Genomic DNA, 16,814 nt, shown 5'->3' with positions numbered 1-16,814 from the left:
ACCCTAGATTGTGTTATTTTATGGAGAAATCTTACCTGATATTCCCTACCTTCCACCGTGCTATGGGTATTCCTGCCTTCCACCATGCTATGCCCCCGAACAAGTCTAAACCAACCCAGACTTGTGTTATTTTGCCAGATTTCTGTTTGAATTTCCCACCATAGAACCTTTAAATATGTCTGAGAAACAAAGACAAATATACAAATAAAGATTTTATTGTTCTTATCTCTAGTGTAAAAAAGCATCTTGTTCAAAGTGACATTTTGATTTTCAAAACTTGATATTTTAGTCGAAATCTTAACTGAAAGCCGCTCTTTAAATCGTAATTAGCGCCACTAGCTTTCTTCATGCATTCTGATGGCTGACGTCAAGTGGCTTAAGATAAACGATGCCGGATGAATTTTGATGAAAGACAGGCAGGGTAATCGAGGATTGTTAGAGAAAGATATTTTAAGTAAAGTCCTCCATTGGTTCTCGAAGATCATGGACCGAGGCTTGGTTGTTTTTTCGTTACTTCTTGTGTCCAAAATGTATCCAGCGGAAGAAGTAGCAGGATTTAACTTAAACTCGATTTTCCTTCATTGCGGTAGTCAGTTGTATGTACACATATGACACCGCAATGAAGGTTGATTCTTGGCTATCAATTGGATCAGGGCTACTTTCTTTTTCCATACTATAATCGGTAATGTTTTATTTAATTATGAAAAACTAAATTTTTGTTATAAATGATTCCGAAAATCTTACTTGATAGCCAACTTAGAACCCGACAAGTCGGGTTCTAATGAGTCGAATTTGGTCTCTTCCCAGACTATTCCTGAGAAGAGCCAGATGGAACAATCGAATTTGGTCTCTTCTCACACAGCAAAAGCTGTGTGAGTCCACGATCGGCGGGTAAAGACATCTTCGTACTGGTACTGAGTAGTTTTATGGATAAGCGTCTAGTTAAACAACTGATAACTCTCTCTTTAAAACACGGTTCTTATATACTAAAAGATCGAGGTCAAATTTAATATTAGAAGAGTTCTCTAGGCAATGCTTTCGATAAATTTATTTGTTACCGACCCCCAATCTTTAATCTATTTTATTGGATGCGGTTTAATTAACTATTCACGACTTTCACGTAGATGCTGCAAGAATGACGACTTAAAACCTTCCTTGTTTTAAGGAAAATATTTTATTGGATGCGGTTTAATTAATTATTGACGTAGATAGTTCAAGGATGACGACTTAAAACCTTCCTTGTTTTGAGGAAAATATTTTATTGGATGCGGTTTAATTAAGTATTCACGACTTTCACGTAGATGGTTTAAGGATGATGACTTAAAACCTTCCTTGTTTTGAGGATAATATTTTATTGGAAACGGGTTAATTAACTATTGATGTAGATGTTTCAAGGATAGCGACTTTAAAGGCTTAACAATTTTGTTGTTTTGATGAAAATAAACTGAGTGTTTTTCAAGATTGCCAATGGCTCAATGGTTTAAGGCAGGGTGTACTATTGTGATACCCAAAAAGGTGGCGAGTTCAAATCCCGGCCAGTCCACCGAGCCATTGGCAATCTTTTTTATGTATAAAATAACGTTAGCCTAAGAGATCAGTGTTAGTTGGTGAACAAGCGTCAGTCATGAATGACGCCTTTTTTTTAACTCTAGCGTCTAATACGTGTCTAGATATATATCCAAACAATACTCAGTCAAGTTTTAAAAATTATTTGCATCAGCCCCTTAACTTGACTAGTGATTATGAAGTTGGGTTGGCGGAAATCATATTTCCAAATCATTGGGTGAATATAAGCGAAGAGTTTAACAAGTTTGAAATTCAGGTCGTAAATGATCCAAATAGTGACAAATATGCGGCTATTCGAGAGCCTGTTGAATATCAAAAAATAGAGATACCAGTCAATCGTTATACCAAGACCAAAGAGTACGAACTGCCTCAAAATTTTGTTGAGCTTTTAAATGATGATGTAAACAGTCATCCGTATTTAAAAGGCAAATTATCTTTTAAATTAGTGAATAAATATAAAGACGGGGCCCTAGGAAAACAGTTAGATACAAACTTTCCCGTTTACCTGCAAGTTTTAGGAGAGGAAAACATACGGTTCAAAATACCAGCTGATTCCCCCTTGGCCACGCTATATGAATTTAAGGAGAATAATTACGAAGATGTTCCCTATATATCCAAATATCCTGTATCAAAGCATGCTAAAAATATAGGTTTAAATTACACTAACAATTACGTGGAAATCGAAATTGATAATGTTGGAGATAGTTTAAAAAAAAAAATTGATTACAAGTACATTCCTAAGGCAGGCATTAAACGTAAAACAAGCCACGAAGTTCCGCCGATAAGAAAAAAACCTCAACCGGAATATAGGCCTGTACCGCCATCTATACCTATTTTACCGCGAACTACGCCTTTTCTTCCGATACCTATTGCTACGACTGAACCCGTAGTACTTGTACAACCACAGCCAGCTAAAATAACCCCTCCACCCAAAATAACTTTTCCAAAACAAACAACTCCAAAACAAAACCCCCCTAAACCTGACTTACCGAAACCCTACTATCCAAAGCCCAAACCACCTAAGCCTGAGTTACCAAAGCCAAAGCCAAAGCCAAAACCTCAGCCACCCAAGCCTGAACTACCGAAGCTTCCAGCTCCGGATCCCCCCAAAATACCAGCTCCGGATCCCCCCAAAATACCAGCTCCGGACCCCCCTAAAATACCATTTCCGGATCCCCCCAAAATACCAGCTCCGGACCCCCCTAAAATACCAGCTCCGGATCCCCCCAAAATACCAGCTCCGGACCCCCCTAAAATACCAGCTCCGGACCCCCCTAAAATTCCAGCACCCGAGGTTCCGAAACCCTCTACCTTTGAACCACTGACGCCGACCCCCTCGCCAACAGAGGTTGAGGAAATATATATATTTCCAGACCCCTCAAAACCCGACTTACCGAAACCCGACTCACCGAAACCCGACTTACCGAACCCCGACTTACCGAACCCCGACCTACCGAACCCCGACCTATCGAAACCCGACCTATCGAAGCCTGATCTCTCAAAATCTCCAGACTCTACAACATCCTCTACTTTTGAGCTACCCGTATTACCGACCCCCTCCCCACCATCGGTTGATGAAAAACCCTTGTTTCCGCAGCCGGTTGATCCGCCGAAAAAAAAGCCTGAACCAATTATTCCCGAAGAGCCTAAGCCTATTAACCCTGAAGATTATGACAATTACACAGTATTGTTCTTACCTCAAACTTTTAAAGCCAGTAAAACGCCAGAGAAAAACGCCGAAGGGCTTTATCGAGCCGTAGCCAACACTTTAGAAAAATTAGTATTTAAAAAAATTCAATTCACATACCACACAGTAGATAATTGGGGGTATGCTATCGTGTATAATTTCAAAACACCAGAATGGGTGGAAATTAAATTTTCTCCCCAAGTAGCTAAATTGCTTGGCGCTGACCCCGATAGATATTACTCCGGAAAACACCAACTAGGACCCTTGAGCATGACGTTAGAAGAATATACTATAGACAAAGACAATGCATACATAGAATATCGAGTCAATAGAACCATAAAGCGCTATACCCCTTGGGAAGAACCGTGGCTTTATTTCTTTTTTAAAGTGTCAGGCGAGTTTAGATCGACAGATGATTATAAGATTTATGAAGAAATTGCCGAAAACCTCCAAATAACTGCGCGCAATTTTGACCCTTTAAGATTACATCAGGCCGAATTTAGCGTTATTAAGCAAGGAGCGGAACGTTATTTTAGAGTCCATTGTCCGGCAAAAATTGAAATGCTCTTCCCAAAGGAATTGCGTGATATATTAAATTTAGAAGCTGAATACGTTGGTGGGACGTTTCTATCCACTAAACCTTTAGAGCGTAATTTTACGCATTTCAAAACAACTGATGACACATTTGTAAATTATCGCGTTCATGACTCACTAATGCATCTATTTACTAAGACTAGTGTCGCAAAAATCAAAATACCCGCGGGCGATTATATTTGCGATTTTACGGCAAGCGGGGCCGTAATTCCCTTCTCTTTACATTTAAAAATCATAAACCAGTTATTGGGGGTTCAAGAATATATGCCTCGCCAGTATTTTAAAATGTACATTCTCAAAAATGCTCTGGAAGATAGATTTTATGTTCGTATCGAAATAGAGCCAGGTGTTCGCGTCTCGGTAGCTGGACCAATGGCCAAGTTATTTAACATTCCCGAAGAGGGAGAATTTTTTCAACACAGTCATTGAAGTGGGGTGGCGTAGCGGTTAGCGCTTTCGCCTCGCAGCAAGAGGATCCCGGGTTCGATCCCGGACTGTGGCACCGGGAGAAAATCTGGGAACAAATCCTTCTGCGTAGAGTTTGCAAGTTCTCTCCCCGCTTGTTAAAAGGAGTTTTCCTCCGCGGTCTAACCCGGTTTCTCCTTTCCATCAAAACTTGCAGAGGTTAACGGTAATAGTTAGTATAGGGCGCTGTAGGTTAGCTGTGGCATAGGGGCTAGCCACCACCCCTCTATGCATTGTAAAGGGACCCACCCGTAAACAAGCCACAGGCTTAGTGTGGATATCCCTTCATAGACAAAAGCTTATATTATTATTATTATTATTTATTCGCGAGTGGCTCTGGTAAATCCTCGATTAAGAATAATGACCCTGACAGCGGATAATAATTTTTGGACTAGCGAATACGATGTGGATAGATTTCCAGAAGACCCAAATATGGCTGACCAGCCGTATGTACCCGGGTCTCAAGCCAGACGAGTTGATAATTTCGCGTGCGAGATTCCTCCCGGGGTATATTATCATATTAACGATGTTTTAAGTGCTATGAGCGAAGCCATGTCGCCGACGCATAGAAAAAGTCTAAAATTTTGGCAGAATGTAGACGGAACCGTCACGGTTTCAAAACTGAACGATACGGTCTCAATTTTGTTTCCCAAAACAACACCCGGACGAGGACTGGGACGATTGCTAGGTTTTAGTAGTAATCAATTGGATCGGTATATCAACAGCGAGACGTCAGAGTATCCCGCGGATATCATGAGAGGCGTCGATGCCATGTTTGTTTATACCAATATTATCCGTCAACAAGTGGTGGGTGGTGGTCAAGCCCCTCTGCTACGTTTCATAAAAATGCCAGCTTTTTCGCTACTAGACGAAGAGAACCAGGAAATATTTAATAATATCGACTTTTATCCAATTTCAACTAGCGATATAAAAGAAATTGAAATTGAATTGAAATCCGATTACGGGGAAAATATCCCGTTTAATTTAGGCAAAGTATATATTAAACTGTTTTTTAGGCGTCGACGTCAATAGAACTTGAGCAATGGTGCCTAATAGATACACTCTGTATTTCCAAAGAGGATCCTCCCTTCCGGCTTTACACGCAAACGTTTTCCAATCGGGGGGTCGTTTTAGTGTCGGCGGTATTTTCAATTCTTTATTGCGCAAAATTACACCCTTTATTAGGCCGGCCATTAATACTTTAGCGTCCGAAGCTGTTGGGTTAACGAGTAGAGTAATTAGCGATGCACAAAACCCCGGAATATCACCTCAAGAATCGATTAAACGAAATGTCAAACAATCTATAAATTCCCTACTACATAAAGGCGTGGACCGGTTCGTCAACACTCAGAGCGGGACGGGCCGAAAACGAAAGAGGACTGCTAAAACAAGCCGGAGCAAACGTGTTAAGCGACGCACTAAACGCGATTTTCTAGACTAAACATGTCGACCTACGAAAGTGTTCTATCCGATTTTGAAGTATTTGAAAAGCCAGTGGTGAATAATAATATTGTGGGGACTAAAACGACTGCTCATTATCCAATTGCCCCACTAACTAATGCTAAATATGTAGAATTTATCATTCCTCCCTCAAACAATTATCATGATTTGACTAAAACTCTTTTGAGAATAAAATTTCGCGTTTTACACGAGGACGGCACGGCCGTTCCAGATGCGGAAAAGAAAGTCTCGGTAACAAATTTAATAATTGCCTCGCTATTTTGTCAAGTAGAATTATTTCTTAATGGCGTTGCCATCCAGCAACCTAATAATATGTACCCATATATGGCCTATTTTAAAATACTTTTAAATTATGGACAAACGGCGGCCAATTCCTGGTTAACTTCTATGTTATATTATTTGGATACCATTATCGATCCGGCGACGGCTTTAGAAGACGCCAATATTAACAAAGAAGATAATGGTATTGGTCGTCGCGCTAAACGCGTGGCAAAATCAAAGACGTGCGATGTAATTGGCGAATTATTTCTGGATATGTTCAAAACGCCCAAATTCTTACTAGATAATATCGAGGTGCGAATTAGACTTCATCGAAGCTCCACGGATTTTGCTATTATTCACAATGAAACGGGCAAAAAGTATAAGATTGATTTAACGGAATGCACCTTGTTTACGCGCGAAATTGAGGTTAATCCAGAGCTGCAGCTAGCTCACGCTCAGATGTTAAACTCGGGAATAAACGCTCGCTACGAAGTAAACTCTATTGTTATGAAAAATTTCTTAATAACCACCGGAACGCAAGATTTTATTAGGGACAGCCTGTTTACGGGGCAATTACCCTCGCGAACTGTCGTGGCTTTCGTTACTAATAAAAAATTTGTAGGGGAAGCAACTTCCAACCCCCTGGATCTCCAACATTTCAAACTCGATTTCATGCAATTCTCTTTAAATTCTCAAAATTATCCTGATATTCCCTTTACGCCTAATTTTGACGACGATCAATACGTTAGATGTTACAATTCTTTATTCGAGGGGCTCGAGATATTAGGTCTTGACCGGGGAAATATAATTTCTTACGATTTATATAAGAAGGGCTTTTTTGTCGTTGTTTTTGATTTGAGTAGAGAACACCTCGCTTCGTTAGGTTTAAATTCCATGCCCCAGACTGGTAACTTGCGGTTATCGTTAAGATTTAGCTCTCCGCTAACCGAAAACGTCACGTGTATTGTCATGGCCGAATTTCCAAACAACCAATTAATAATATCTAAAAACAGAGAAATTATTTATAATCACCCCAACGTATAAAAGACTAAAACTTTATAAATACAATATCAGTCGCGAGCCAATATGCACCCAGTACACACCGTCACGCCAAAGCTCGACATTTGCGTCATTGAGTCAATTGAACCTAAAATATTAATTCAAAGATCGGATACGCGTAAAAAAACTATATTAAAACCTAACGCCTGGTACGCTTTGTTTCGGTTTCAAAATGAACTCACGTCCTTTTTTGACGGAAAAATACCTCGCTATCATATTTGGTTGCCCGTCAAAGAGCGCCTCAAGCTGGAATGCTTCGTCAACTCGAAAGATGAACGTATAATCGATCTTCGATACTATGAACGAGGCAGCGGCAGTCGTTATTTCCTGAACTTTAGCACCAGCGAAGGATTCAGCCTGAACAAAACAGGATGGCAGACATTGATTGATTTAAAGCCGCTGATTGACGAGGATCTCAAAGCTAAAGGGATAGCTGTCTGTCGCATGCGCGAATTAATTTTAAACGAGCTCACTACCACTTTGTTTGACGTCACTTCCACTTGCGCCAACGTCGAGTGTCGAAAACAAATATGCCACTCTCAAAGCTGCTCGGAATTTGACACAAATTTCAGCGATCGAGTCGAACGTAATTTGCACGAAGCGCTTCCTCAATTGGATCGTGAGAAAATTTTGCATCAATTTGAGACTGAACACGGATGGATCGAGGATCAAGAGGATATTTACGCTTATTTTGTCAACAGTTTTGCCGATTTAAAGAATGCCTTGATTTATGGCTATTAAAATAAATGTACTGATATAGCGTATTTGTTTAACTGATATTGTTTTTATAAAATACCTTTGTGTGTATTAAATAAAGTTGATTATTGGGAAACCATTTAGTCGTTATTTATACTTGTTAAGACATGGACGCTAAAATTAGAAAAATTTATTACGACGTGGCTAATCCGGCCGCCTATGGGTCGCTAGCGAGGTTACAAAAGGCCTTACCGCACGTGCCAAAAGCAAAATTAGTCGCCTTTCTCGAGAAACAACCGGCCTACACGAAACACCGATTTCGACGTTTCCGATTCAAAACCAACCAGGTGTACGCTTCGAGCATGGACGATGTTTTTCAAGCTGATTTGTTGGATCTACCGAAATTGAAACGTTTTAATAAAAATGTTCGCTATGTTTTGTGCGTCATTGACGTCGTAAGCCGCTACGGATGGACAATACCTCTTAGAAACAAAACATCTGGCGAGGTTATCGAAGCTTTTAAAAAAATATTTCGAGAGAGGATCCCTTTAAAAATATACACTGACTTTGGTGGGGAATTTAGTTCGCGCAACTTTGCTTCCTTCTTGAAACGGCACAATGTGCAGATACATTTTGCCCGGAGTCAGCATAAGGCCAGTCTAGCGGAACGCTTTATTAGAACAATTAAGGAACAAATTGCCCGGGTTATTACAGCCACAGGGAATAAAAATTACGTTAAATATTTACCTTTAATTACTCAAGCCTATAATGAACGGGTTCATTCAACTACTGGAATTGCACCGGCTCATGTTAATATAGATAACGAGTCAATCATTTGGAATAAACTGTACGGGAAATCAAACGGCATTAATCGATACGCACCGAGGCTTAAAGTTGGCGATCACGTGCGTCTCTCTATAGCTAGTCGGGTATTTAGAAAAATTAGCTCGGGTGGCACATTTACTGACGAAATATTTCGCGTTGTTGACGTCATACCCAGGTCACCACCCGTCTATCGCGTAGCGGATTTAAAGGGGGAGCAAATTTTGGGTGTTTTCTACGGCGCCGAACTACAAAAAGTCTCGTTACCCGAGACTAAATTATGAACACTTCGCAAATAAACGCTCTTTTAACTTGCGACAAAAGAACGCGACCCTACTATTTAGGATGCTTCCCAGTAGATAAACTCCCAGAACGTCCTAAAAGGCCCAAATTTTGCTTTATATTCAATAACGAAGCTGCTGGAGAGGCTGGAGAACATTGGATAGGAGTCTTTGTTAATAACAATACCGTAGAAATGTTTTGCACGTACGGAAATTCGCCGCGATACTATAAAGTTAATTTAAAACGATACGGGAAACGAGTTGTTTACAATAAACAACAAATTCAGCATCCATTCTTTCAACTGTGCGGTCTGCATTGTAGTCTGTACCTAGCGCTCCGTTGCGAGGGCGTGGCTAGACAGACGATATTAGACGCTATTTACGCTGATAACCTTAAACTTAACGACTATGTCGCCTTATTATATTTATCTTTACATTTAAAAAAACATGTACACAGATATTGTTCACAATAAAACAATTTTTTATTTGTCTTAATATTACATTTTATTAATCAATATCACGCCATTTATGGTGTTTAGCTCTTCGTTCGTTAGATGGCACTACTGGACCGAGATTTTGAAGTTCGTCTTTCTTTTTCCGAGGCTTTTTCTGTTTTTTCTTGTTCTTCTGTTTAGCGGAGGCCGTCTCAAACAGGTTTTCCAAGTCCGTTAAATTGTCCCCGTTTGCCTCCGCTAAATTCTCTTGTTCATCGACAATTTCTTCTTGAAAAGCGTCCGGATTTGCATAACCGACAGCCCCTTCTTCTAGCTCTCTTTTTGGCGTAAAAAATGTGTTTTGCAAACGATTTGCAAGAACTTCGGCCTGCCGTTTCACCATATCTCCAACATAGGTCGGCCCATATTGCTGGTAAAAATCTTCTCGTGTTGGTGTCCCCGCAGCCGTTTCGCTTTTAAAAACCTTTTGCCGAGGCTCGGTTCGTTTAGGCGTAGTAAAAGAACTGCCCGACGCGCTTGTTGTCGGTGATGACGTGGCATAGTTCGGCCATGACAATTGTTTTTTTCGCGGGGGCATTTTAGGGGTGACCGGTAATGGCGGCGTGGGGACATTGGACATTGCTTGTGTTACGACCTCAAATTTAGGTAAAGGAATTTGTTTCTCGATACTTAAATATTTCTTAAAAGCGTCTAAATATTTATATAATTTATCGTAAGCATTCAATGGCGATTTTAAAATATCATCAATCTCTCGGTCCAAGACCGAGTGTTCTTGGGCAGCTGTTGAAGTTACTGCGCTAGCGGGCACAAGCACCATTTGTTTCATAGTTTAGCAGCTATGGCTTGGACAATTGAAGGCAAAATTGCTGCAAGCAACGTCGTAAGAAAGCCACCTGATTGCTGCAACAACAGCTTTTTTTTGCTTTTCTGCGACAAGGTACTTGATCCGAGTTGTCTAATAATTTTCTTGTACTTTGCTAGCTTTTTCTTACGGTCTTTACTCAAATAAATGCCCCCGCCCTTTAAATTCTTACAAATTGTCTGAATGCTTTTTAATTGGGGCGTGCTACTATTGTTTAAGAGGGTTCGCCGTTGTTTACAGCTAGTTTGACGCAAACTTTGTAAATAAGGGACAAATTTGGCAAACTTTGTCGAGGGACGGGCTACGACGAGTCGGGAGCGTTTTCCTGATCGATGTTTAACGCGTGGGGCCATTATTCAAATGACAATTAAATTTAATCGACATAGACATACATAGGTGATTCGTGAGGTAGAACACGCGACCTTAATCGTAAATTTTCCGGAGTTTCTTGTTTTAAATCAATTAACAAATAACTATAGGGTTCTTTAGTGGCTAGCCTGTACGCATCCGTAATTCGTCTCGGGTTATCTGGACTTATTTGTTGCGCTAAATATCTAATAGAGGCAACATCTCGAGGATTTTTCATTATTATAAAATAGGAAGAGTTTTGAGAAATTATCCGCGATTGGCTACCCTTGGGAAACAGTTGTTGAGTAATAATAATGACCGTATACCCTAAATGATGCGACGTCACGCACACTAAATCGGCAATATGTGCTTGTTTAAATAATTGGCTAGCTAAGTCGTCTAGTATCAAGTAGGAATCGCGATTCATTTCCCAAAAGTCTGGATCAGCCGTTGGCAATCCTTGAATAAATTGAATTCCCGGAATCAATTGTTTCAATTTTTCGTAGTTTGGCTGCCAGGCCGCGTAGCAATAAATAACCTTTTTATGCGGTGGGTCAAACATAAGCTGATGATTTTGCAATAAGTTACTTAAAAGAAAGCTTTTTCCCGCTTGCGTTGGCCCCACGATTAGAAACTGAGCGGGTGTTTGGAACTTTAAAAAATGTGAGACTGACTCGGCTGGATTCATCTTGATTAATAAACATTTTTATTTTAATTAACAGTTTATATATATATATATATATAATCAAAAATACAATTAACCCAAAGACCCTTAATAAACACAAATTAGAAAATATTTCAACAATATAAACGAAGCCCTTTTAACCCAAAAAAAAATTCCCCTATGAAGTAATTGTTTTTTTAAAAAGTTTCTCTTCTAATTCCAGACAACGCTGGCGGAAGCGTTGGGCGTTGAGGAGGTTAAAGTTGACGCGCGACTCGGAGGGTGGTAAGATGTAAACACGCACTACTGTAGCGAACACGACGGATGGATGCGCACGCGCACTTTTTCGGTTCCCGACCGCTCTTCGTTGGTGGTGGTTGGGCATGTCTGAACCAGATGGTCGCAAACATCCGTGCCATCGTTGGTTGGGAAGTCGGGAAACCCTTGCCGCAGTGGTTTGTTGTTGCACGGCTTTTTGGAAACCATCGCGCACGATGGACTGTGCTTACGATGTTCCCTGGATGGACTGTCCGTGCAACGCCACTGGTACAGGGCAATGCCGCAAAAGGCGCAGCGCGTCGTCTGTGTTTCTACATCTGCAAGATAGAAACCGTCTTTGGCCAGGGCTTCGATGGGAACGCAAGATTCCCACAAGCCCTCGAAAGTATGTCTTCGCCTAGCCTCGTAATTCATGCGAAAGAGATGTTGAAGCGGATGCTGAATCTTTAAAACCGTACGGTCGACTGGTTGTCAAATCGGCGTTCAACAATCTCTTATTCGAGGTTTGGCGAAATCTTTTGGTGATTTTAACGGCCTCTAGCTGCAGCTTGTATTTGTCCCGTTTAAAATTAAAAGGGACATTGACTGTAACTTCCTTTTCCGGATTTATCGCCACACTTTCAAAGGTTTCAAAGTCAAGTTTTTCCAGATTTTCTCGATTTAACGTCAACCCTTTAATTTTCTTAACTTCTTTTCCTTTGCTAGTGCGAAACGAGTAACTTTTGGCACCGGTACTACAAAAGGAAGTTATATAATCACCGCCGAGTTCGTCCGCCCAGCAACCGATATGATTGCCTGTGGGAATGTTAAATTTTCCCGGTAGATGGCGGTAGATTATCGAGTCGGTGTCACAATACAAGGCTGCGCGGTCTAATTGAAGCAGCATCTTGTTCAATTCGAGTCGCCCGTAGCACGAGACAAAACTGCCCACGATGGCCGAACCCAGTTTGTAATCCGAAACGTAATCGCTTTTGGCCTTATACGATAAGAGAGCGATTGACTCCGTAATTGGCCGCAAATCGACTAGTTCCAGAGTGTAATCGCTCGCGTATCGTATCAATTCGTAATAGTTGTTAATAAAGATGCTGCGAATTTTACCGGTATTTAAAGCCATGCGACCCCATAAAGAATTTAAATTAATTTTAGCGATATTACGCAGGGAAGGATTTGATTGAATATCCGCCACTGTTAGAGAAAGCTTTTCATTCCGGTTCATATCCGCGATATACGCTTCTTTTTGCAAAGGCGTTTGCGCATGAGCGGGAAATCCGGAATTCTTCACTTTCAAGGCGATAAAATCAGTCATGTACTGCGAGAAGAAGTATTCCTTTTTGGGATAGTGATAAACTTCGAATATATCGAGGAGTTTATAGCCATGTTCCAAAGCGGCATAGACTTCGACCGTTGGCCAGACTGATTCGAAAGCCCGCTCATTGACAGTATGATCGCAGATTTCCGCTCGCAGTTCTAAACACGTGCGACAGAGGGCGTAGGCTAATTTACCACCGCTGCGGAAAGGAATTAAGGGGATGTGAAGATCTTGAGGGGCCAGCAGGCGACAACTCATAACACCAAAATACCACCCTGGCGATTTGTCAAAATCTCTGTTCTAGATAATGGGATGGCCGCTAGGATACGGAAAATCACGACAGACTTTCGGATACAAAGAAATAATATCCTTGTAGAAAATTTTCTCCTCGCCTTGCACGTGGCAGTTGAGAACAAAATTTTCCGTTCGTCCCCCATAGAGAGCGCTACGAGCTGATATTTGAGGTCGAAAAGTTAAACTTTTGCAGAAAGCCTTAGCTTCGGCGTTTTCTTTTAAAAGCTTAACAAATTGACACTCAAAAATCGATGTGTACTCGTAGCCGGGCATATTCTCTTTAATAAAAAGCTCTCTATCTAGAGTCCGCTCGTACAGAAATCTGTTGCTAGCCTTGAGTTGGGTATTGTAGACATTTAGTTTTTGACATGGACAACCGTGAAAGTAGCAACCGTGGAAATCGTAGATTTTGGGCGGAGTTTCGCTATAACCATCGACTAAATAGCGACCCACGCGATATTCTCCCCCGTAGCTTAAAGCAGTGCGCAATTTTATATCTTCCGTTTTCTCCACCCAAGCGAGATATTTTAAGCTAATTTGACTGTGATTAAATTTTGCGTTATACCCATTAGAAGGAACGATACCCATGCTGTAAGGTTTATAGTAATTGTTAAGATAAATAGTTGTTAGAGCACCCGCCAAAGTGATATTTTTTAAGCAGAAAGGGTCTAATTTTGTTAGATCAACGTAGATTTTTCTAAAAGCTTCGACGCCTTGTCTCAGGACTCGGACATCTTGAATGCAATATTTAATAAGCTCCTCTTTGATGTTGTAAATAGATCCTTCCATTGACGCGTACCAAGTTTGAAAATCTCGATAATCATTGGCCTTCATTTGAGCTACGTTAAAGTACGAAGCTTCAGGGATGACACCAATGTAATTAAGATTTTCTTCGGTATGAAAATCAAATGGAAAGAATCCTTTCGCCACATCGCCGAGGCTAAACATGCTGGTGAAATTACGCAAAGGCTGACTAATATAGTTATAGCTATCGAGAAATCTAATTTGCGGTCCCTCGAGATGAATCATAAGAATTTTACTGCCATCAAAAATAACGGAAGGGGTGACGTGTCTATGAACTAAAGCGTTAAGAATTAAGAAGTTATCAAAAGCTTTCGCGTAATGAGCTACGACTTGAGTGTTAGTAAAGCGTGGTCGGTACGTTTTACGTTTTTGTCCAGTCAAAACTACCTGCTCTACGCTAAATAAATAATTTAAAAATTGCTCGACGCAATTGGCGCCGTAAAAAATTTTGGTTTCAAAGCCAGCTTCAGTCTCTACGTCGCAAACTAGTAAAATGGGGACATGGATATTATTTCTAAGAATAGTCTCAATGTCGTAATAAATAAACCGCGAGGCTTTCATTTTGGTTTCCAAAGGCATAACAAAATGCTCGCCTGGCGGATGAACTACTTTACACTGAGAGCATTCGGGATTGCAGTCGTGATTGTCCCCCATCAGCCGCTCACACTCTAAACATCGCTTCTGACTATCGCAGGTGCCATTAAGAACATGAGTGTCGAAGCAGGGGCCGGGGAAGAAATAGCGGTGGCATTTGTCACAGCGTTTTAAAACATCCTCGCTGGTCGAATGAAAAGCTTCTCCTTGGCAGCGGAAACAGATATAGGGTTTCGTATCCTCGGGGCATTTATGCTCTTTTAACAATTCGTATTTATAAAACGATTTTAAGCATAAATCGCAAGAGATACAACCCCCCATCATGCCGTGCCAAGTTTTTGCAGGGTGGATATGGTCGCCAATTTTTAAGAGATAGATAAATTTAGGAGCTTGGGGTCCTTTGAAAAATATGGTAAAATTATTCGCAGCATCAACTATTACGATCCGATAATGGGGAGCTAAATAATTTTGAAATTTTTGAATATCCTCTAGAGTAACGAAACCTTCGGGGACGCCGGCTTTTCGGTGCAAGATTTTCGCAATGTTACCTTGAAGGTCACTATTGCGTCTCAGTTTGTCAAAATTGTTCCGATTAAAGGGAGGACCTTGCTTATTTTGTTGATAAAAATTGCGATCGGCCATCTCTTTACCCAGAACTAAACTTCGAGCAAAACAGAGATTATCATTGTTCTCCATAAAAATAAACTGGTTATTTTGTTTAACAAAATAATCCAAATTAACCAAAGTTCTATTTTTAATGGATTTATAATAAGTCCCTATATTCGCATCGAGGTTTAAAAAAATTATGTCACACTGAAAATCTTCACCATTAAAGACAAAGTCTCGACTAGATTGCGTTACTCTATAGATGGTGCGCATAATTCGTTTACTGGTGAATTTATCAATTTTTATAAATTTAATATTAACGGGGGTCGTCAATCCGGGGGAGCTTAAAACAAATCGAACCCGATTATACCCGGGATTCTCGGTTACTAATTTCCGTATAACTTCGTCGAGAATTTTTCGAAAAATTCGAAAAAAATCTCGCGTTGGGATGTCATCCAAATTTTTGAAAGCTATACGCAAATCGATTTGTTTACAGTGCCATTTGCGACTCGTTTTGTCTAGCTGCCGCTCAATTGTGTAGTACCGGTTTACCTGCGCGTGTTCTTCTCTCTCACTACCCTCCGAGTCGCTGTCGCTGCTACTGCTGTCGCTCATTTTTTAAATTTCTATCAGAAATAAAACAATTAGAAAAGACTTGGCTTGCAGATTTATTGTTAAATAGATACGTACTTTACTGGGGGGCTGCTGTTTAGCTTCCTCGTCCTGTTTGACGGTCTCCACCAGCTTCTTGAAGGCGTTAAGGAATTTAACGCCTTCTTTGTTGTTTTTTTTTAAAACTATTTTCAGTCTTTTGTGGTTACACTCCCAGACCTTATCAGGCTGGGAGTTTCTAATATCGAAAAATTTATAGACTGCCGCGTCTATAAAGTAATCCCCCTGGCGTGGGGGGACTTTAGTTTCGTAGTACTGCCCTTCCTTTCTAACGCGAAAGGAGCCCTCAATACCACTGGACCCGACAATATTTTTCTGCAGGACGTCCTGCACAAAGCTTTCGTCGTCCGAGTCCAGCAGTATTTCGAGGGGTTCTGGCTTCAGGAACTGGGTGATGGTTCTTTTTCCACTGCTGGTAGAAGGGGCTGGAAAATTTTCTTGCGACGACGGCGGTGAATTAAGGAGCGATTGTGATAGAGACTGCGATTCTTGATACTTGTTCATGGTGGCAAGTTAGATTGTGAAAATACAATGCCGATGCTCCAGCTTTTATACCAAAATCTCAGGGCCATTTTTTTAGAATACAGGCCCAGATATGGTTTTTTTTTTTTATAAAACCACCTTATTTTACTTTTATTAAGTGTATCAACAAGCGATTTGTTAATTTAACCTTAAATGCATTTTTTATTGACGAGTTGATACTGGAGATTATGAAGGATATTAGCGTAGATACGCATATAAAAAACACCTCTATAGTTTAATATTAATATACGTTTATTCATATTTAAATCATGTTAAAAATAATTTTACTTCCTTCCAAAATAATTACTTTTAACCTTCATCAAAAAATTTTGCCTATAAGGAAATCTTATACATATTATTCAAAATATATTATTCAAATCACGCCCAGACAGGCTCAAACAAACTTTGCAGACCCATAAAAAAAACCTGCCCCCCTCGGCCTTCTGTCAAGGTAACTCCTTCTTAACCTTCGCGCATAAATTTTTAATATCACACGATCTTATTTTAATTATT

At 40.4% G+C, this 16,814-nt stretch overlaps 2 protein-coding genes and 2 long non-coding RNA genes across 6 annotated transcripts; 1 reads left to right on the top strand and 3 right to left on the bottom strand.

The window, feature by feature from the left end:
- On the bottom strand, window positions 1-2,273 carry LOC149623851 (uncharacterized). The gene is made up of 3 exons (XR_016374623.1): window positions 745-2,273; window positions 261-673; window positions 1-179 (listed from the first exon to the last, which is right to left on the bottom strand). It is a non-coding gene; the product is annotated as an uncharacterized LOC149623851 (long non-coding RNA).
- Window positions 2,274-8,424: 6,151 nt separating this feature from the next.
- On the bottom strand, window positions 8,425-10,173 carry LOC149623850 (uncharacterized). The gene is made up of 2 exons (XM_089852215.1): window positions 8,537-10,173; window positions 8,425-8,459 (listed from the first exon to the last, which is right to left on the bottom strand). Exon 1 carries the CDS (start codon window positions 10,171-10,173, stop codon window positions 9,400-9,402), a length of 774 nt encoding a protein of 257 aa, XP_089708341.1. The 3' UTR covers window positions 8,425-8,459; window positions 8,537-9,399.
- A 12-nt stretch (window positions 10,174-10,185) lies between these two features.
- Window positions 10,186-11,564, top strand: LOC149623849 (uncharacterized). The gene is made up of 2 exons (XR_016374645.1): window positions 10,186-10,284; window positions 11,445-11,564. It is a non-coding gene; the product is annotated as an uncharacterized LOC149623849 (long non-coding RNA).
- Window positions 11,565-11,688: 124 nt separating this feature from the next.
- Window positions 11,689-16,814, bottom strand: LOC149623848 (uncharacterized). 3 transcript variants are annotated; one of them, XR_016374644.1, is made up of 3 exons: window positions 15,798-16,814; window positions 15,660-15,733; window positions 11,689-11,817 (listed from the first exon to the last, which is right to left on the bottom strand). XR_016374644.1 is itself a non-coding variant. In XM_089852216.1 (2 exons), exons 1-2 carry the CDS (start codon window positions 16,281-16,283, stop codon window positions 15,719-15,721), a joined length of 501 nt encoding a protein of 166 aa, XP_089708342.1. In that variant the 5' UTR covers window positions 16,284-16,814; the 3' UTR covers window positions 15,341-15,718. The 3 variants fall into 3 exon arrangements, 1 of the variants encoding a protein (XP_089708342.1); XR_016374643.1 differs by having other exon boundaries at window positions 15,660-16,814; XM_089852216.1 differs by lacking the exon at window positions 11,689-11,817 and having other exon boundaries at window positions 15,341-15,733.

This window comes from Phalangium opilio, unplaced genomic scaffold, assembly GCF_054372755.1.
Source record: "Phalangium opilio isolate 3A_F unplaced genomic scaffold, DU_Popi_V2 ptg000106l_1, whole genome shotgun sequence".
Classification (NCBI taxonomy): domain Eukaryota; kingdom Metazoa; phylum Arthropoda; class Arachnida; order Opiliones; family Phalangiidae; genus Phalangium; species Phalangium opilio.
The sequence above is the reverse complement of the archived record's forward strand: the minus strand, read 5'-3'. Positions and strand labels throughout refer to the sequence as shown.

What these genes read in the sequence shown, in the direction of transcription:
- LOC149623850 (XM_089852215.1), bottom strand. Translation starts at nt 10,173, where the DNA reads ATGAAACAAATGGTGCTTGTGCCCGCTAGCGCAGTAACTTCAACAGCT.
- LOC149623848 (XM_089852216.1), bottom strand. Translation starts at nt 16,283, where the DNA reads ATGAACAAGTATCAAGAATCGCAGTCTCTATCACAATCGCTCCTTAAT.